This window comes from Microtus pennsylvanicus, chromosome 11, assembly GCF_037038515.1.
Source record: "Microtus pennsylvanicus isolate mMicPen1 chromosome 11, mMicPen1.hap1, whole genome shotgun sequence".
In the NCBI taxonomy this organism is placed as follows: domain Eukaryota; kingdom Metazoa; phylum Chordata; class Mammalia; order Rodentia; family Cricetidae; genus Microtus; species Microtus pennsylvanicus.
In genome coordinates, this window is record NC_134589.1 from 69,404,170 (window position 1) to 69,422,290 (window position 18,121).

Genomic DNA, 18,121 nt, shown 5'->3' on the forward strand with positions numbered 1-18,121 from the left:
TTGCCTAGCATATGAGGTTCTGGGCTTGGTCATCAGCACCAAAAGCAAAGAAAAGCAAAACAGAGAAGGTTGGAGGGAGGAACAGAGAACAGAAGGCTATGCTGACCCCAAAACTTCATGCCTGCAACCAGCTCCACTTGCCAAGATTCTGGGTGTCCAGCTACCTCCGTGTAAGGAAGTATATTGAAGGGCATGGGAACAACCACACAACTCGAACTTCATTCAGTGGAAAAGCTGTTTTATTGGGGATTGAATACAGAAAATAAAATCAACACTCTATAGAAAGTGCATTTTAAAGTGAATTATCACAATTTTTCATCTTGTTTTTAAGCCTCACAGATCTGACAAATGATTTGAATGGAAGAAGGTGAGGCTGAGTTTGAGGTGAGATAAAGCTAAGTCAGTGAGCACATAGCTCAGTTCTGATAGTTACTACCTTGCTCAGGCCTCTGTGACTGGCACCTTGGTCTCCAGTGCCTGGAGTTTTTCCAAGGTTTCAGTCAATGATCTTGACCCCTGATCCATCCTGGTCACTTGGTCTGGAGCCAGGAACCACACAAAGATGTGGCCTTCATCTCAAGCCACCAACAAGAATGTTGTCTCACTGCTCTGGGGCTGGACACCACTGGCCCCAGCGTCTAGGTGTCCAATTTCCTGTACTCAGTAGATAAGCCAAGGCAGACCCCATTGTCTTACTGACCATGATGGGCATGCCATTGATGAGTCCTGCTTGGCACACTGTTCCACTGCTACCCACAATTCAGGTATCTTTCATCTAATGGTAAGACTCAATAGAAGGATCTGGAAGGGGGTTTGGAACAGATATATCAGCTGTCAGGTAGAATATCAACACCATCATCTAAGCAAAGCATGACTGTAGTATAATCCAGAGGCAATGTGCAAGGCAGTTTTTTTTTTATCCTGAAAGCCTTCCAGAAACAGAGAAAATTAAGCACACGAGCAGCCCGGGAGACCTAGAGAGTCTGGAAATCAGCTAGCTGGCGGGACAAAGCTGTATAAACTTCCAGGAATTTTTATCTAGCTATTTTTTTCTGTCTCTCTGTAATAATGGAGACCAAACCCAGGACCTCAAGCATGCTAAGCAAGCCCGTTCCCACTGAGCTACATCTCTGGCCCTCGGTGAATTCTAAGATGAGACCAGAAGCTTTTGTGTAAGTGTCCTCTTTCCTATGAGCTAGCTCGGCTACTTCAGGGCTGCCGCACGATTCCCTTTTCTTACACACTGCTGAGAGGCCAGCAGTGGGCCGCTCCAGTGACACAGCTGGTTAATGCACAGTCCTTTGGTGGCAACTGGCAGTGAGGAACAAGTACAGAGTGGGTTAGATCGAAATAAGGAGAATCTGGCTTGCCTCAGAAGGACAAAAGGGGGTGGGGCAAAACCCAGAATTACATTTAAAGGTACTCTGCTAAAAAAAAAAAAATCACTGTCATTATTATACCAACATAAAAGGCATTTCAAATAAAGTTTGGCTTGGACAATGCCGACAAAATTTCGGAGAGTCCGCCATTTAATAAACACACGAATATGCATATGTACTGCACTTCACAGCAACAGCTTCTGGAAGAACCAAGACTTCTTTGAAGCACTTGTAGACACGTCCCTTTCCATTCCAGCTGCTTCTGTGCTGCAAACACCAGGAATCTCAAGAGCTGCCATGGTTCACCTCCACCCTGGTCTCCTTTCTAAGTCTGTCCCCAGGGGAGGAAATGTGGTAATTCTGCCTTAGCTTTGATGCTGGGGAAAAAAGAGAAGAGAAAGTTAGACAGCCATCGAGTCCCATGAATCAAGTTTATTTTCACACATTCAAATAAAGCAGCGATGGAATATTTATGCTCGACCCAGATGGCAAGTGTACTCAGAAATTATTAATATTTTACTACCTAAGAAAATGCAGCTAAACACTGACCGCATGATCCACTTGGAAACCAGAAGCTCACCTCCCCGACTTGAGGCTTGCTGTCTCTAAGTGTTCACCATTTACAGTGATGACAGAAATACTTAAAATGCTACTCCTGCCACCGGCCTCTGCTCTCACAGACACTCACTGTTCTAAATCCAACACGGCCACATTCAGGTAGTAATTTGCAGCTCTCCACACTGAGTCAGGGCACTTAGGAGATGTGAAGGTTACATATTTTTGGAGTTCACACGATTAGAAACTGTCAAAGTGAGTCTGCAAACAGTGGTGACCTGGAGCCCACAGATCCCTTCCAGGTGCTCGCTAGCACTTGTGGTAATTTAACTTAGCTTTAGAAACCTTTCAAGGAGGGTGTGAAGAAAGCACTGACTGTCACCCTGGGTCTGAATGGGTTCCCTTGACACTGAGCGTGTGAGTGAATCAACAAAGTCTTTTTAGTAATCAGAGATTTCAAGGTATGACCTACTTTCTAGCTAAGCCAAAAATCCTCTGCAAAGATAAAATACCAGTCTTTCTCTCAGGAGAATGCAGTATGACCAAGGAAACTATCTGCAGTCCAGGGGTGACATCCCAAGCCATCTCACTCAGGTTTTCTATCATGTATACAGATAGGCGTTGCATGTCTGTGCACCAGTGTATGCCTGGTGCCTGAGGAGGTGTCAGGAGAGGGAGTTAGAGCCTCTGGGATTAGGGTTCTAGAAGATTAAGAACCACCATGCAGGTCCTGGGAATTGAACCAGGATCCTCTGGAGGAGTCACCAGGGCTCTTATCCACTGAGCCATCTCTCCAGCCCCTTGCTCAGATTTTCAACTGGATAGACCTAGACTACTGTCTTCTCCAGAGAGTGCTGTCAGGTGATCCAACTATCCTGGACTCAGGACTACAAGACTGGACCCCTGGAATCAGATCTAGTTTTTCTTCCTTCTCCCTCTCCCTGAACAGGATCTGCATAGCCCAGGCTTGTCTTCAACTGGCTCTGTAGCCAAGGATGACCCTGAGACCCTGATCTCACCTCTACCTCCTGAGTGCTAGGATTAAAGCTATGGACATCCATGTCTGATTATGGCTTTCGTGAAAATATGGCCTCAGTGCTGGCTGCGACTGTGCACAGAGCACAGAAGAACCTCGTGACATGTAGGCACACCCCCTTTTCCGATTTTCACATTGCTACCTGTAGTCACTTTCACACAACTGTTTTTCCTCGTGGGAAGAATCAAATTACGACATTAACAATGTCTGTGCGCCAACAATGATAGCATCTTTGTCAATCATTCTATGTAGCCCTAGCTAACCTGGAACTAGATATGTAGACCAGTCTCACTTCAAACTCTGAGAAATCTGCCTGCCTCTGCCTCCAGAGTGCTGAGATTAAAGGCGTGATGATTCAGTGGCAGGGGCTGCTGGTGATTAGATAGCCACGGCGTTTGCACACTATACTATGCTGAATGCTCCTCTTTCAAAAAAGAGCACACATTCCAACTGTTGAGCAAAGCCCACCTATCATACTCACTCCTCAGAATAAAAAAAGAGGGTTGGACAGGCAAAGGTTCACCTGGCCAAAAACTGCAGGAGGGTAAAATGTATTTTTAAAACTTTACTCCAGAGAGTCATCATCACTGTCTGGCCTCAAGGTGCCAACAATGCTAAGTGATTCATTTCCACATGCCAGCGAACTCTAAAACCCAACTAAACTCTAATTTTAGAGCTGAGGATCAATTCTGGCTGGCACAATGACAGGGCTTCTAGTTGTCTGGCCTACTACTCTTCAGCTTTATCTGACATGAAAAGGACATACTACTTGGAAGACCCCGGGGAGCTCTACAGAGGACTCAGAGATGGTTTTCAATGCATGCAAACCAGTCACAGCTGCTGGATGACTTATCTACAGAAATTTTCATTTTGCTGGGGTTCCTAGAGAGTACCAAACCTAGGCAAGCACTCTGCCACTGAGCCACATCCCCAACCTCCAAGAGGAATCTCTTGTTTAGTTTACACTGCTATTATTTATTTCCATAAGAGTGTTCATGTATGTGTGCAGGCCACAGCACAACTTTCAGGAGGTCAGGTCGTTCCTTCCACCATGTCGGTGCCAGGTACTGAACTCGGGTGATCAAGCTTGCCAGCAAACACCTTTTTCTGCTGAGTCATCTCACAGGCCCAAGACTGTGACTTAGGGCAGAAGACAAAAGTGAAAGAATTCCCACTTTGTGTCCATACATTGTCTCCTTCAAAGCCATGGAGTGTCAAGTATGTTTGAACAAACATGGCTTTCACATGTCAACATGAATCCACCCTTTCCCCATTATTTGTATCAACAAGATGTTGACTTGTTCTGTAATGGGGCTCACAGGCTCCAGACAGATACTTAAGCCGCCTCCGGTAAACCCCGGAACACAGTGGCCTGGGTTCACACTGGCTAGGTCATCATGTCCCTCTGCACTAAGCTAAGAATAAGGAGCATGTGATGGAAGCCCTGCATAAGATCAAGTTCAAGTTCACTAGCTGCCAAAAAACCCATATTACTTCACAGAAGTGGGGCTTTACCAAGTTTAATGCAAGTAAATCTGAAGATCTGGAGGTCATCACCCAGTCTGTGATATCACAGCAGGCCCTGCATCGTGGCTCCTACATGGCTATACTACTTTCTGTATCATGCTTAGCAGTAAATCTTACACTCTACCCAAATAAATAATTTGAAATTGTATATAAAAGGCCTAGACAGATATCAAAGGGACTTTAGAAAACAAGGGAGCAATTCTGCCTGAAGAGACCAGGACAGATGTGGGAAGAATGAATCCTGGGGCACTTAGCTGGGACAGACAGCCCCAATCTCCAAAGTTCCTTTTGCCTCTTCCTGGCCCCAGGGATCCAGGATCCAGACTTAAGACTCTAGGACAAAGCTCACTGATGACAAGGCCACAGCCCTAAGACTAAGCCCTGAAGACTAGAGCACAGCTGTGCTGTCTGGACACTACCCTACCACATTCCTCATCAGCAAATCAGACAGTCCCCACAAGCCTGGTCCAGCCCTGACCTGCGGAAGCAGAGATCCTGGATGAATTAGTCTACAATGAAGTACTTCTTACTTTAGCACTCTAAGCCAGATACATATATATATATATATATATATATATAAAGCAAAACAGGCCAAATCTGGGGACTTAGTCCTATAATCCCAGAGCTAGGGAGGCAGAGGTAGGAGGATCGTATGAAGTTTGCCAACAGCCTGGTATGCACGTCAAGTTCCAAGCCAGCCAGGGTTGTAGAGCAAGATCCTATCACAAACAAACAAACAAACAAATAAATAAATAGCAAGTAAAACATTTGTTCCTGGGGGCAGAGATCTGGCATCCAGGCCATCAGGGAGGCAGAGGCAAGAGAACTGAAAGCTCAAGCCTGCCTAGCTAAAGGGCAAGGTCAGCCTGGGCAGGAGCCTGTGTGGAAAGAGTCTGTACAGCTGGGGTAGAGCACTTGCCTAGCACACACAAAGCTCTAGGTTCCATTCTTATCAACACAAAAACAATACATGCCCTTAAACCTACATTTTACCTATGAAAGAAAACATGTTTGTTTTTCTGAGTTCTAGCTTATTTTGTTCAACATAATGATCTCCCTTTCTATCCATGAACATCCCATTTCATTTTTCTTCACAGCTGACTAGGATTTCACTGTGTATGTGGACGGCATTTCCATATTCACTCATCTAGTGATGGATACTTCGGCTGCTTACTGTGAACAACAACAAACACGGGTGTGTAAAATCTCTGTGCTATGTCCACTTGGTCCTTCAGGAGTGGGACAGCTGGAGGAATGAGGATCTTCCCTACTGATTCCCAGTTTATCTAGCATAAAGGACCTGGGTTCAATCCCTGGCACCAAGAGAAAAGTGCAAAGAGATTGAGCCTGCGTGTTACTCCACCAACAACGCATAATCTATCACGCTGAGTTGTTGCCTAGTTATGAAAAGGTTTAGACCAACTGTGAGGAAACGGGAAACAAGAGTGCACAAAACACAGCACAGGGTCAAAGCTGGGATTGTCACCCCTACTCATTACCTTTTTCATTAATTCACTTCTGGTTATAAACTGTGGCAGGTCCTCCACTTCGATCCCATCAGCCATCTCCATCACCTTGTCCAGAAGGTCCTTACTGTAACTGCACAATAAAAAGCAGTAAGGTGAAGACCTGGGAAGACGCACTGTCATTAGGGGCTGCTAACAGAGTGTAGGTTCTTAGACTGTAAACGCAATTCCTAGACTACAGAACTGTCTGTACATTAGTTAGATCACACTACAGCCTCTGAGGTTTAAGCAATGCTCCTATCAGCTTTCTTAGTACCTGGGACTTCAGATACACACCATGATCTGCAAGGTGCTGGTTTGATACTTCAGGGGAAACTACAATGTTCAGCACACGGTCAACAAGTGGCTCTCCCCGCCTGTGGGTACAGAACGAGGCCCGCACACTGCCAAGATGGTCGATGTTTGAAGAATTACAAACACAGGGACTGGAAGGATGGCTTAGCAGCTAGGAACACTTAAGGCTCTTGCAGAGGAGTTGGGTTCAGTTCCTACATGGCTATAATTTCCGTTCTCAGGGATCTAATGCCCTCTTCTGGCATCTGAGGATACTCGGTACATATCTATACACATAAAATAAAATTTTTTAAAAAAAAATTTTTAATTACAAAAACAGGAGCAGTTAAGAGCACTTGCCGCTCTTCCAAAGGATCCATCCATTTCGATTCCCAGCAACCACATGCTGGCTCACAACCATCTGCAGCTCCAGATCCACGGAACCCAGTGCTCTCCTGGTCTCCACTGTCATCAGGCTACTCACATGGGGCAGACACATGTGTGGACAAAACACGCATCCGTATAAAATTGAAAAAAAGCTGTAAATAAATAAAATTAGAAAAACAGAGCATCATACATCTGGTGGTAGTACATATTCATGGATGAGATTTGAGAGCCAAAAACTTTTTTTTTTTCTTTTTTGAGACAGGGTTTCTCTGTAGCTTTGGAGCCTGTCCTGGAACTAGCTCTTGTAGACCAGGCTGGTCTCGAACTCACTGAGATCCGCCTGTCCCTGCCTCTCAAGTGCTGGGATTAAAGGCGAGCACCACTACTGCCCACAAAAAACTTATTTTTAAAACACAGAGAGTATTGGTCTAATGAAAATAACAGCATTCGTTCCTTTGTTCAGTTCAGTTATCTGTCTGAACTTGGCTCCTGTAAACTACGATTTCTGAGGGCACCTTACAAGGCAAAGGGAGGGTGGGCATACGAGGGTGGGCATACGTGGGTGGTGCATACGTGGGTGGGCATACGTGGGTGGTGCATGTTGGGCACAACTTCCCCACATCTCGTTCTAACAAATATCAGAAACCAAGTATCTTCAGGGCTGGAGGTACTCAGAGGTAGAGTACTTATTTGGTGCTAGGGCCTGGGCTTCATCCCTAGCACAAAACCCAAAAGGCAAACCAAGTGGTTTGTCCTGGAGGGGCCATGTGACCAGCTAGAGGATACAAAAATCAGATCTGAGTCAGGCGGTCCTATTTTAACACAACTTAAAGAAACTTTAGAAGCCTTTATAAGAGCTTGGAGATGCACGCATAATTTCAGTATGTGGAGTTCCAGGACTATCTGGGTTATATAATAAACTGAAGGGTCAGCCTCAGTTAAAAGGAGAATGCCTTAAAAAAGTTTTTAAAAATGAAAATTAAATAAAAAACCATAAAGGAGTGCAAAAACCTAGTGCTTTTTTTCCCCCCCGGTGGACTAAAGAGAATGCCTTGCCAGGAATCTCTGGCCCTCGCTCTTGGCCTCCTGGTGTGATCGCAAAGGTCCTGGGGGCTTTGGGACAGCAAGAAGAAAGTACCATTCCTTTCTTAAGAAGGAAAGCAAAGAGGAAAATGAAGAGGCAAAGATTACATCCTGTCTTAGCGGTGAAATCCACCAGCCAACGGTGCGATATATCACATCCTCTTGCTAGTGTCTTCATCTAGAGGGGGAGGAGGAAGTCTCAGCTTCGGTCTGCACTTTTGCCATGTGGGTGACAGGAACTAATGGACTTCAAACACACTCTGCAAAGGCAATCTTCCGGGATAATAAAAAGTAATAAAAAATGACCCCAGCAATTCAGCCATCCTCGAGCCCACCTGCATAGCACTCTCCATCATTTAACTGCTGCTCATTACAACCACCCAGTCACCAGAAGAGAGCGAGGCTCAGAGAAGAGCTACGTCTTCCCCGAGGGGTTGCTAAGACGGGAAGCAGCCAAGGCCGTAGGAGGCTGGGCCGGGTTCAGCGTGGGGTGGGGTATGGCCAAACTGGGGTCCGTAGATGGGGACGGGGACAGCCGGCTGGCGGGGGTCCGCACCTGCAGCCCAGAAAGAGGTGGTTGGCCCAGACCATGGAGAGGGACAGCAGCTGGTCCAGACGGCCGCCGCCGTCGGGTGGGTCTCGGTAGTCAGGCAGATGGCGCAGGATGAACTCCATGCGCGCTTTCCATTGCTTCTCGCTCTCCGAGTAGGAGCGGAACTGCTCGGCGAAGTCGGCCGCCTGCCGCACCCCGGAAACTAGCTTCTCCACTGACGCGGCGGCCTCGCCACCCACCATGGCTCCCGCCGCCGCCACCACCGAAGATCGCACTAGCCCGCCGCCTTCCCGACACGCCCCGCGCCGCCCCTGCCGCTGCCGCGCGGCTAGAACGGCCTCGACCGAGCGCGACTGCTCTGGAGGTCTGACTTGGAGCGCCCTCGAGGGGCACGGAGGCTTAGTGTGACCCAGGGCTGCTAGGGCCGCTGCAGACAACTGCGGGGCAAACTGAGGACCACAAGCACGCAGGCGGCCACTGGGTGCCCCCTGGGGCCCTGAAATGCTCCTTTTGCCCTGGAGTGTTCCCAAGGCAACTCTATCCTCAGCCACAGCTGAGGCTTGCCCTTCATTCTACTAATCTCCCTGGGGAGTGATGGCCTCTCTTTTATGGATCCACTGTGGTCTCAGGCTGTGCCCTACCTTCCTGCAGAGCCATCCACCCAGTGAGTACCTGCCAGGCACTTAGGGGCCCAGGACGTCCCGCTGTAAAGGTCTTTGTGAGGGAGATAGACGGTAGTGAAAGAATCGCCCAAGTAAATGGGACGTTGGCAAATCATAAAAGAAGTCAGATTGCCACAAATCTGAAGAAACAAGGGACTGCCCCAGTCTTGGAGGTATGGAAATGGTGGTGGAGCCCTGAAGAACACTGAGTTCAATCTCATGGGGAAGGAGAAAACCAACTCCTGAAAATTGTCCTTTGACCGCCACATGAAAGCTGTGGTACGTGGGTATCTACACAATAAACTCGTGCGCGAGCGTGCACACAAACACACGGGGGAGGCGAGGGGAAGGAGAGAGACAGAGACAGAATAAAGAGAAGAGAAGAGAGACAATAAACAAATAAATGTGAAAATATAAAATGTGCAGTTGGGTACAAAGAAAAGCCAAGAATCAAGGGTCTCAAGCTCCAGTGAAGGTCTTAATTTGGTGAATGGGCCCCAGAGTAAGAGTTCATTATATAATATTTCTATTACAGATGCTTCCCCTCCACCACGGTCTGGGCTACAACTTTCCTCCCTTCTGCAGTTTCTGTTTCAGTGTCAGGACCCCAGCAAGTAGAAATGTCATCTCGTACACAGTCCACGAATGCCAGGGTAGCGTAAGAACCAGTACCATGCTGGGTGACATCCCATTCATCTCAAAAAGGCATGCTGCTCACCCTCTGGCAAGTAGCACCTGAGCCAAACATGAGAACCCAGAGACAGAAGCAGTTTCTCCCCAGCCATCAGGGATCCAATGATACCAGCAACCAAAGCCGAGTTCCCACGGAGCAGGGGACATGCCTGGCAAACCTATTGCAGTGGTGATCCCCAGGTCAACCCTGGATACTCAGAGTCAAGCTTCCAGAAAATTCTGATTCTAACTTCAGCAAACCAGACTTTGAAAACATTCAGTGTGCCAGCCATAACGGCAGACACCTTTTGTCCCAGCTTCTCCATGTGTTGAGGCAGGAGAATTACCTGAGTCTGGAAGTTTGCAATCATCCTTATCATAGAGACCCCCATCTCTTAAAAACATTGTTTAGGGGTCGCTGAACTAAATTCTTGGCCCCTTGATTGTATACTGAGGTGGTTGATTATGAATTAGGACACAGCCTGGAGAGATGAGAGCACTGGCTGCTCTTCTAGAAGACTGGGCTTGGTTCCCAGCACCCAATGGTGGCTTACAACCATCCACAACTGCTTTGATGTTTCATTTTTAGCAACACAAGCCACAGACTTAAGATTCTTCTAACTCTGTGTTGGAGATATGACTCAGCAGTTAAGAGCACTGACTGCTCTACCAGAGGACCCGGGTTCAATTCCCAGCACCCACATGGCAGCTCACAGCTGTCTGTAACTCCAGTTCCAGGGGACTCAGCACCCTCACCCAGACATATGTGCGGGACAAAACATCAAAGTCTATTAAAAAAATCCTTATGCCTCAGCCTCCCCAGTGCTAATATTTTAAGTGTGCTCGTCCATGCCATTGAGTTTTTATATAAATTTTAGCATCTATTCATTGACTTCTAGAAAAACAGTCTATTAGTATTTCATGTGGGATTGTGTTAAATATTCAGATCAATTTGAGGAGAATTAACATTTTTATCAATATTAAATCTTCTAATTTTCAAACATGGTAATAATGTATCTCTCCATTTATTTAGGCTTTGTATGTGTGTAGTTTGTTTTGCTGTTATTTTATTTAGTGAGTTTTTGAGATGAGGCTCTCTTTCTGTAGCCCAGGGTGTCCTAGAAATCTCAACCTTTTTGCCTTAGCTTCCTAAATGTTGTGTGACTGTTGTGGTGTGTGTGTGTGTGTGTGTGTGTGTGTGTGCGCGCGCGCTCTTGAACACTTTTAAAGACGGGGTCTTATGTAGTCTAGGATGGCCTTGAACTCCTTTTGTAGCCGAGGCTAGTTTTGAAATACTGATCCTTCTGCCTCCACTCACCAAGTACTAGAATTGCAGGCATGAGCCACTACATCTGGCTTTATGGTTGGTTGATTGGTTTGTCTGTTTTGTCTGTTTTGAATGTGAGAGCTATTAGCAAACATGATTGGCAGAATATGGAACTCAGCACAGCGGTAGCCCTCAGGAGTTCAGGGCCTCCACTAGTCCAGGGAATCACATGCAGGCATGTATTTAGCCCCGCAGACATCAGGGATGTGCTGCTTCTCAGCTACGATGTCTTCAAATTTGTCTGTATTAAACTGGGTGAAGCCCTACTTCTTCTGGTGGCCAGGGAACTTGAACCTGGCCTTTCCCAGAGCCTCAAACACATGTTCCTTATTCTGAAGCTTAAGCAGATGGACCTGATGACCTGTCTTGTGTGAAACTGTCCCCTGTATCAGGCCTGGAGCGTAGAGTAGGAACAACAGGAGCTCAGAGACGTGCGTATCCACCAGAAAACTCTATCTCAAAGGCCCCTCGGGGCAACCCAAACAAGGTCCAGGCTGAACACTCCCAAGCAGGCTGCTGCTTGCAACCGTTGCACACAGGGCTCCATGAGAAGAACCTAGTCGGCCCAGTGGGCTGCAGAAGGAGTGTATTTTTATGTCCCATGAGCCATTAGACGTACACACCTGTTCCCATTTTGTTTGTTATTCTATATATATCTTTTACACCATCTGGTTCATTGTCTTTTTTATTATTCAAAACATCTATTTACTCACTGGAAATGATCAAAGTAGGAAAAGCAGTAATGCATCTTTTTCTTACATGATCTTAAGTTCCAGTACATCAACGAACAAAGTAGGCTTAACATGTCACTTAATATAGTTCAGCATTATCAGCTTTGAAAGAAGCATCCTTAGTAACAAGTCAAAAATATGGAACACTTCACAAATTTGCATGCCACCCTTGCACAGGGGCCATCTCCGTAATTGTTCCAATTTTAGCAAGTGTGCTGCCCAAGCCAACACATGGTTTCTTCTTCTTTCTTCTTCCTTTTTCTTTTTTTTTTTTTTTTGGTTTTTCGAGACAGGGTTTCTCTGTAGCTTTGGTGCCTGTCCCAGAACTAGCTCTTGTAGACCAGGCTGGCCTCGAACTCCCAGAGATCCGCCTGCCTCTGCCTCCCGAGTGCTGGGATAAAAGGTGTGCGCCACCATCGCCCGGCCTTCTTCTTCTTCTTCTTCTTCTTCTTCTTCTTCTTCTTCTTCTTCTTCTTCTTCTTCTTCTTCTTCTTCTTCTTCTTCTTCTTCTTCTTCTTCTCCTTCTTCTTTTTCTTCTTCTTCTTCTTCTTCCTCCTCCTCCTCCTTCTTCTTCTTGAGGGTTTCTACATCCCTTTAATCACAACACTCATGAGGTGGAGGCAGATGGATCTCTGTGAGTTCAAGGCAGCCTGATCTACACATGAAGTTCTAAGCCAGAAAGGGGTTTCTAGTAAGATCCTGTCTCAAAAACAAAATATAATAACTCCTACTTCCTTTACTTACTTAAGTTTAATTTTTATTTTAAGACAGGGTCTTATATAGCCCAAGTTATCCCTAACACACTGTGTAGTCAAGGATGATCTTGAACTTTTGATCCTGGTACCTCTACCTCCCAAGAGCTGGGAGTTCAGGTAAATACCACCACATTTGATTATGTAGTCTTCCACTGAATTTTAGGCTTCACCAACCATGTGTTTTGTGTTTTTGTTTTTTGTGTTTCTTTTTTCCTTTTCCTACTCCTTTTCTTTTTCATCTTCCTCTTTCTCCCAAGATTATCTCCTGAAATAGTCTCACCAACTCTTTGGGTTGCAAGCATGAAAACCCTGAACTGATTCTAGGAGACACATTAGAAGCTCATCTTGCTCTCTTAGTCAAACTGTTTACTGTTGGTTTTGCCATTTGGTGGCATTTTGCACATAGGCTTCTTCAGAATACAAAGTTTTGAACTTTCTGGGTCTGGGTTACCTTACTAAGGATGTTTTTTCTTTCTAGTTTTATTCATTTGCCTGCGAATTTCATAACACCATTGTTTTTAACAGCTGAGTACTACTCCATTGTGTAAATGTACCACATTTTCTTTATCCATTCTTCAGTTGAGGGACATCTAGGTTGTTTCCCAGGTTCTGGCTATTATGAAAAAAGTTGCTATGAACAGTTTAGCAAATGTCCCTGTGATATGATTGAGCATCCTTTGGCTATATGCCCAAGAGTGGTATAGCTGGGTCTTGAGGTAGATCAGTTCCCAAATTTTTTGAGAGACCACCATATTGGTTTCCAAAGTGGTTGTACAAGTTTGCACTCCCTCCAGCAATGGAGGAGTGTTCCCTTGCTCCACGTCCTTTCCAGCATGAGCTGTCACTTGTATTTTGAACTAAATATGACTAGAGAAAAAAAAGTCAATGTAATGATGCTTAATGAAATTCTGCTATTATTATTATTATAAATCCTCCTGCCTCAGCTTCTCAAGTGTTAGCATTACAGAAAAGTTTTTTTTTTAAGTTTTGTTTAAGACAAGGTCTCACTATGTAGCCCTGGATGACCTGGAACTCACTATGTAGATCAGGCTGAGCCTAAACTCATAAAGATCCCCCTACTGCCGCCTCCTGAGTGCAGGGAATTAAACACTTACCTTAGTTTATAGCTGTCACACTTGACGGTACACTGACCATGTGGAACCCTTGGCCCACACTTTCCTTGGAGTGTTTTGTGGGTGTTGACCCGCTGTTCGGGGCAGACATAGATAGGTGCTGGCTGATGAGTCCCTTTATCTCTACCTGGATGAAAATTTTTATTGAAGAGGTTATGTAAAGCTCTCCTAATGTTTAAACTCCCAGGTCCTTGAATAACCAAAGCCAGGGAACTGAAATGGCAAGCCCAGAGGGTTGCAACCCCAAACCATAAGACCCGGGGGGCTTATTGCTGCTCCAGGCTTCAGCAGCTAGAGACTGTTCAGGTTGAAGGCTTACTTCTTACACCCATATGCACATAAATAAGATAGTTTAAAGGTGGAAGACATGGAGATGGCTCCGTGGTTAAGCACTTGCTGTTTTTTCAGAAGACCTAAGTTCAGTTCCAGCACCCAAGCCGGTGCACTTGCAACCACCTTTAACTTCAGCTCCACGGTATCTGATGCGCTCTTCTGGCCTCTAAGGACATCTGAACATATATGGCATAAACACACATGCACATATACACACATACATGTAAATATGTATTAAATTTGTTTAAAGTTAAAAAAATAATAAGCAGGGTGTGGTGACATATGCCTTTAATCCCAGCATTCATGAGGAAAAGGCACATGGATCGCTATGAGTTCAAGGGCACCGTGGTCGACATAGTAAATTCCAGGTCAGTCAGCTACATAGTGAGACCCTGGAGAGATGGCTCCATGGCTAATAGCATTGACTACTCTTCTAGAGGACCCAGACTCAATTCCCAGCACCCACACGCATTTAACAACTGTCTATAACTCCAAGATCCAACACCCTCACACAGACATACAGACATGCAAAATACCAGCATACATAAAATAATAATAAATAATTTTAAAAAGAGAGAAAAGCCTTTTAATGGGCCTAATGTCACAACACCAGGGGGCAGCACAGAAGGGGATCTCTTGGCTAACTCAAAAGTATACTGAACAGCCTACTTTCACTGCCAGAGAGGGGGTAGGTAAGTGTTCACAGTGTGGCATAATCCTTCACGCAAATGAAAGACTGTCTTTGCACCAATCACACTATAGTCAATTCAGATGAAAAGACCATGTCTGTACCAATCACAAGCCTTCTTCTAGGCCCTCTAGCCTGGGTAAAAACAACCTCACCAAGGCTTGCTGTGGCAAAGAATCTGGTGCAAGCTCTCTGAAACAGAAGTAACTGGAGCAGTGCCTTTTGGAGCTGGAGTAGTACTTTGGCAGCAAGCAGCTGTGGTCGCAGTGTAGCTTTCTCAAGACATCCGTGAAGTGTTCAAAGCAGCCTGCTGGCATGAAGCTGTCCAGCTGGCTGCCAAATAGGGGCTGCTTGGCTAGTGAGCCTGTGCTCAAGGGCAGAAGGGAAGCTTCTTACAACTGTCAATTAGAGAGTCAAATTGCCCTAGCCACAAGCTAACAATGAAGGTCTATCATTACCATTAACCCTGCCTTATTTAACTGTGTGCAGCAGTCCTACTAAGGCCCAGCTCCTGCCTTGTTGTGGTGCCCCAGGGAAAAATGGGCCCCTCTGATCTGCCAGAGTCAGGGAAGACCACCCTCTTTTGTCTGTAAAGAACTTTTTATAGGTTTATTTTCTTGTCCTTATGGTCAAAATACTCATCAGAACCAACTTGGGAAGAACGGTTTGTTTTGGCTCTTGGTTGCATGAGCCATGGATTGCCCATTATGGCAGGGATAGCCAAGCACAACACATGGGTTCTTGACAGTGGTAGCTTGTGGTAGCAACAACTTTTCACATCTTGACCAAACCAGAAGTCAAAAAAAAAAAAAAAACCAAAACAACAAAAAAAAAACCTTCAAAAGTGTATCTCTAGTGATCTGCTTCCTTCAGCTAGATTCCATTTCTTAAAGTTTCCACAGCCTTCAACATTGCACCAGCCACTGGGAACAGAGATTCATAGACTAGGCCTTATGCCCAACCCCTAGTATTGCAGAAAATAGTGACAATAATGATGTTATCAGTAATAATTGGAATTACTACCACCATCATCATCATAACCAAGACTATAACCATTCCATCATCATCACCATCACCATGACCATGACCATCGCCATCATCATCATCACCATCACCATCATCATCAACATGACCATCATCATAGCCATCATCATCACCATGAATATGACCATCATCACCATAACCATCATCATCACCATCACTAATGACCATCATCATCACCATCACTAATGACCATCATCATCACCATCACTAATGACCATCATCATCACCATCACTAATGACCATCATCATCACCATCACTAATGACCATAATCATCACCATCACTAATGACCATAATCATCACCATCACTAATGACCATCATCATCACCATTATCATTGTCATCACCATGACCATGACCATCATCATTATCAAGACCTCTGTGATTCATAATTTCAACTACATTTCTATGGTTACCTAGTGAGTGTTTTCCTCCTGACAAATTTGGTTTCTCTCCATTTAAGAGCGGGTGTACACTTTCAAAGCCTTTACTATGTTTTGACAAATCCCGCTTTAAAAAGGCTGATACCAGGTCTGGAGAAATGACTCAGCAGTTAAGAGCACTGGCTACTCTTCCAGAGGTCCTGAGTTCAATTCCCAGCAAGCACATGATGGCTCACAACCATCTATAATGGGATATAATAGCATCTTCTAGCCCATGCTATTGGGGCCAGATCTCCAATGCCTGTGGTGAGAGGTGAGAGCAAAGTTGATGGTCATGGTGATGATGATGGTCATGGTGATGGTAATGATGATGGTCAAGGTGATAATGATGGTGATGATGATGATGATCATGGTGATGGTGGTGATGGTCATGGAATGGGCAGCTTTCCTGTGTGGGTGATTGACAGACCCATTTAAATGAGCTTTAAAAATACACATATTTTTTTAAATTTATTTATTTATTAAGAATTTCTGCCTCCTCCCCGCAACCGCCTCCCATTTCCCTCCCCCTCCCCCAATCAAGTCCCCCTCCATCATCTGCTCGAAGAGCAATCAGGGTTCCCTGACCTGTGGGAAGCCCAAGGACCGCCCACCTTTATCCAGGTCTCGTAAGGTGAGCATCCAAACTGCCTAGGCTCCCCCAAAGCCAGTACGTGCAGTAGGATCAAAACCCACTGCGATTGTTCTTGAGTTCTCAGTAATCCTCATTGTCCGCTATGTTCAGCTAGTCCGGATTTATCCCATGCTTTTTCAGACCCAGGCCAGCTGGCCTTGGTGAGTTCCCGATAGAACATCCCCATTGTCTCAGTGTGTGGGTGCACCCCTCGCGGTCCTGAGTTCCTTGCTCATGCTCCGTCTCCTTCTGCTCCTGTACACATATTTTTATAAATTCATTTTATTTTATGTATCTGAGAGTTTTACCTGTGTGTATATGTGCACTATGTCTGTTGCCCATAAAGACAATGAGAGAGGATCAGATCCTCTGGACCTAGAGACAGCTGTGAGCCATCATGTAGGTCCTGGGAATTGAATCCAAGTCCTCTGGAAGAGCAGAGAGAGTCCAGTCATGGACTTCAGTCATGAATTGTAGTTACACTGGTGCACAGAAATGGAGGGCCACCACCTTCTGTCCTCTACTCCAGCAGCCAAATCCACAGGACTTTCCCAAGGACAAATAACATGTAAAGCTGTTTTTTAGTTCACCAATAACTGCCTCGAATTAATATCACAAGACAATGGAAATGACACTTCCCAAAGGCCTCTTCCTGCATAGGGGAGTTGAGAACAAGTCTGAGGTTTAAAGTCGGGGACCCTCTGCCAGCAGCATCCTGTAAAACATTGTTTTCTTTCTTATAAGTTGCCATTTTGTGGGGCTGGAGAGATAGCTCAGAGAGAAGACGCGGGGTTCAGTTCCCAGCACCTGCATGGCAGCTCACAACTAACTGTCTGTAACTCCAGTTCAGACATACATGCAGACAAAACACTAAGACACATAAAATAAATTAATTAATGAATTAAAAAGAAAATATGCCATTTTCATTATCAAATTGGCTGAATATTTGGTTCAGCCTTTACAAATGCAAGCTTAACTGTCTTCCTGTTTCCTTAGACAAGTCTCTCTCCACCAGAACCCCAGAAGGGTGTTCTTAGAAGATCAGTCTGGTGGCTGCTGCTGCTTGCCTTGTTCATCCTGGAGATCACAGGGAGCAAAGCTGCCTTACTGTTTTGCTTGTCTCGGGTCATACGTGGGGAACTTCAGACTGAGTGCCTTATTTTAAGCACAGCATTGATGAACTGAAGTACTCAGACCGAGGAGGGAAAGTGGAGCTGGCTTACAAGGCGACAGAGGACCCAATGAGAGGAGCTTTGAAGGACTGTTCCTTCTTTTCAAGGCTAGCCTAGGACCAGCGCATGCTCTGTGAAGTCAGATCTTGTCTCCTTTTCCCTTCCTCCAGAAGCCATGGAGGAGTACTGCTTACTGGTTTCCTCCCTCCATCCCTCCACCTTCTTTCCTCC

At 45.5% G+C, this 18,121-nt stretch overlaps 1 protein-coding gene, 1 non-coding gene and 1 pseudogene across 2 annotated transcripts; all 3 read right to left on the bottom strand.

The window, feature by feature from the left end:
* Positions 1–221: 221 nt before the first annotated feature.
* On the bottom strand, positions 222–8,630 carry Cdkn2aipnl (CDKN2A interacting protein N-terminal like). The gene is made up of 3 exons (XM_075992701.1): positions 8,323–8,630; positions 5,997–6,096; positions 222–1,756 (listed from the first exon to the last, which is right to left on the bottom strand). The coding sequence occupies exons 1-3, from the start codon at positions 8,559–8,561 to the stop codon at positions 1,745–1,747; spliced, it is 351 nt and encodes a 116-aa protein (XP_075848816.1). The 5' UTR covers positions 8,562–8,630; the 3' UTR covers positions 222–1,744.
* Positions 8,631–11,430: 2,800 nt separating this feature from the next.
* On the bottom strand, positions 11,431–11,559 carry LOC142832034 (small nucleolar RNA SNORA70). The gene has a single exon (XR_012907127.1). It is a non-coding gene; the product is annotated as a small nucleolar RNA SNORA70 (small nucleolar RNA).
* A 284-nt stretch (positions 11,560–11,843) lies between these two features.
* LOC142832017 (U6 spliceosomal RNA) lies at positions 11,844–11,942 on the bottom strand (annotated as a pseudogene).
* Between the last annotated feature and the right edge of the window lie 6,179 nt (positions 11,943–18,121).

What these genes read in the sequence shown, in the direction of transcription:
- Cdkn2aipnl (XM_075992701.1), bottom strand. Translation starts at nt 8,561, where the DNA reads ATGGTGGGTGGCGAGGCCGCCGCGTCAGTGGAGAAGCTAGTTTCCGGG. An exon ending in CACCTCTTTCTGGGCTGCAG is followed by an intron (nt 6,097 to 8,322) that starts GTGCGGACCCCC and finishes TTTATTGTGCAG; the next exon opens with TTACAGTAAGGACCTTCTGG.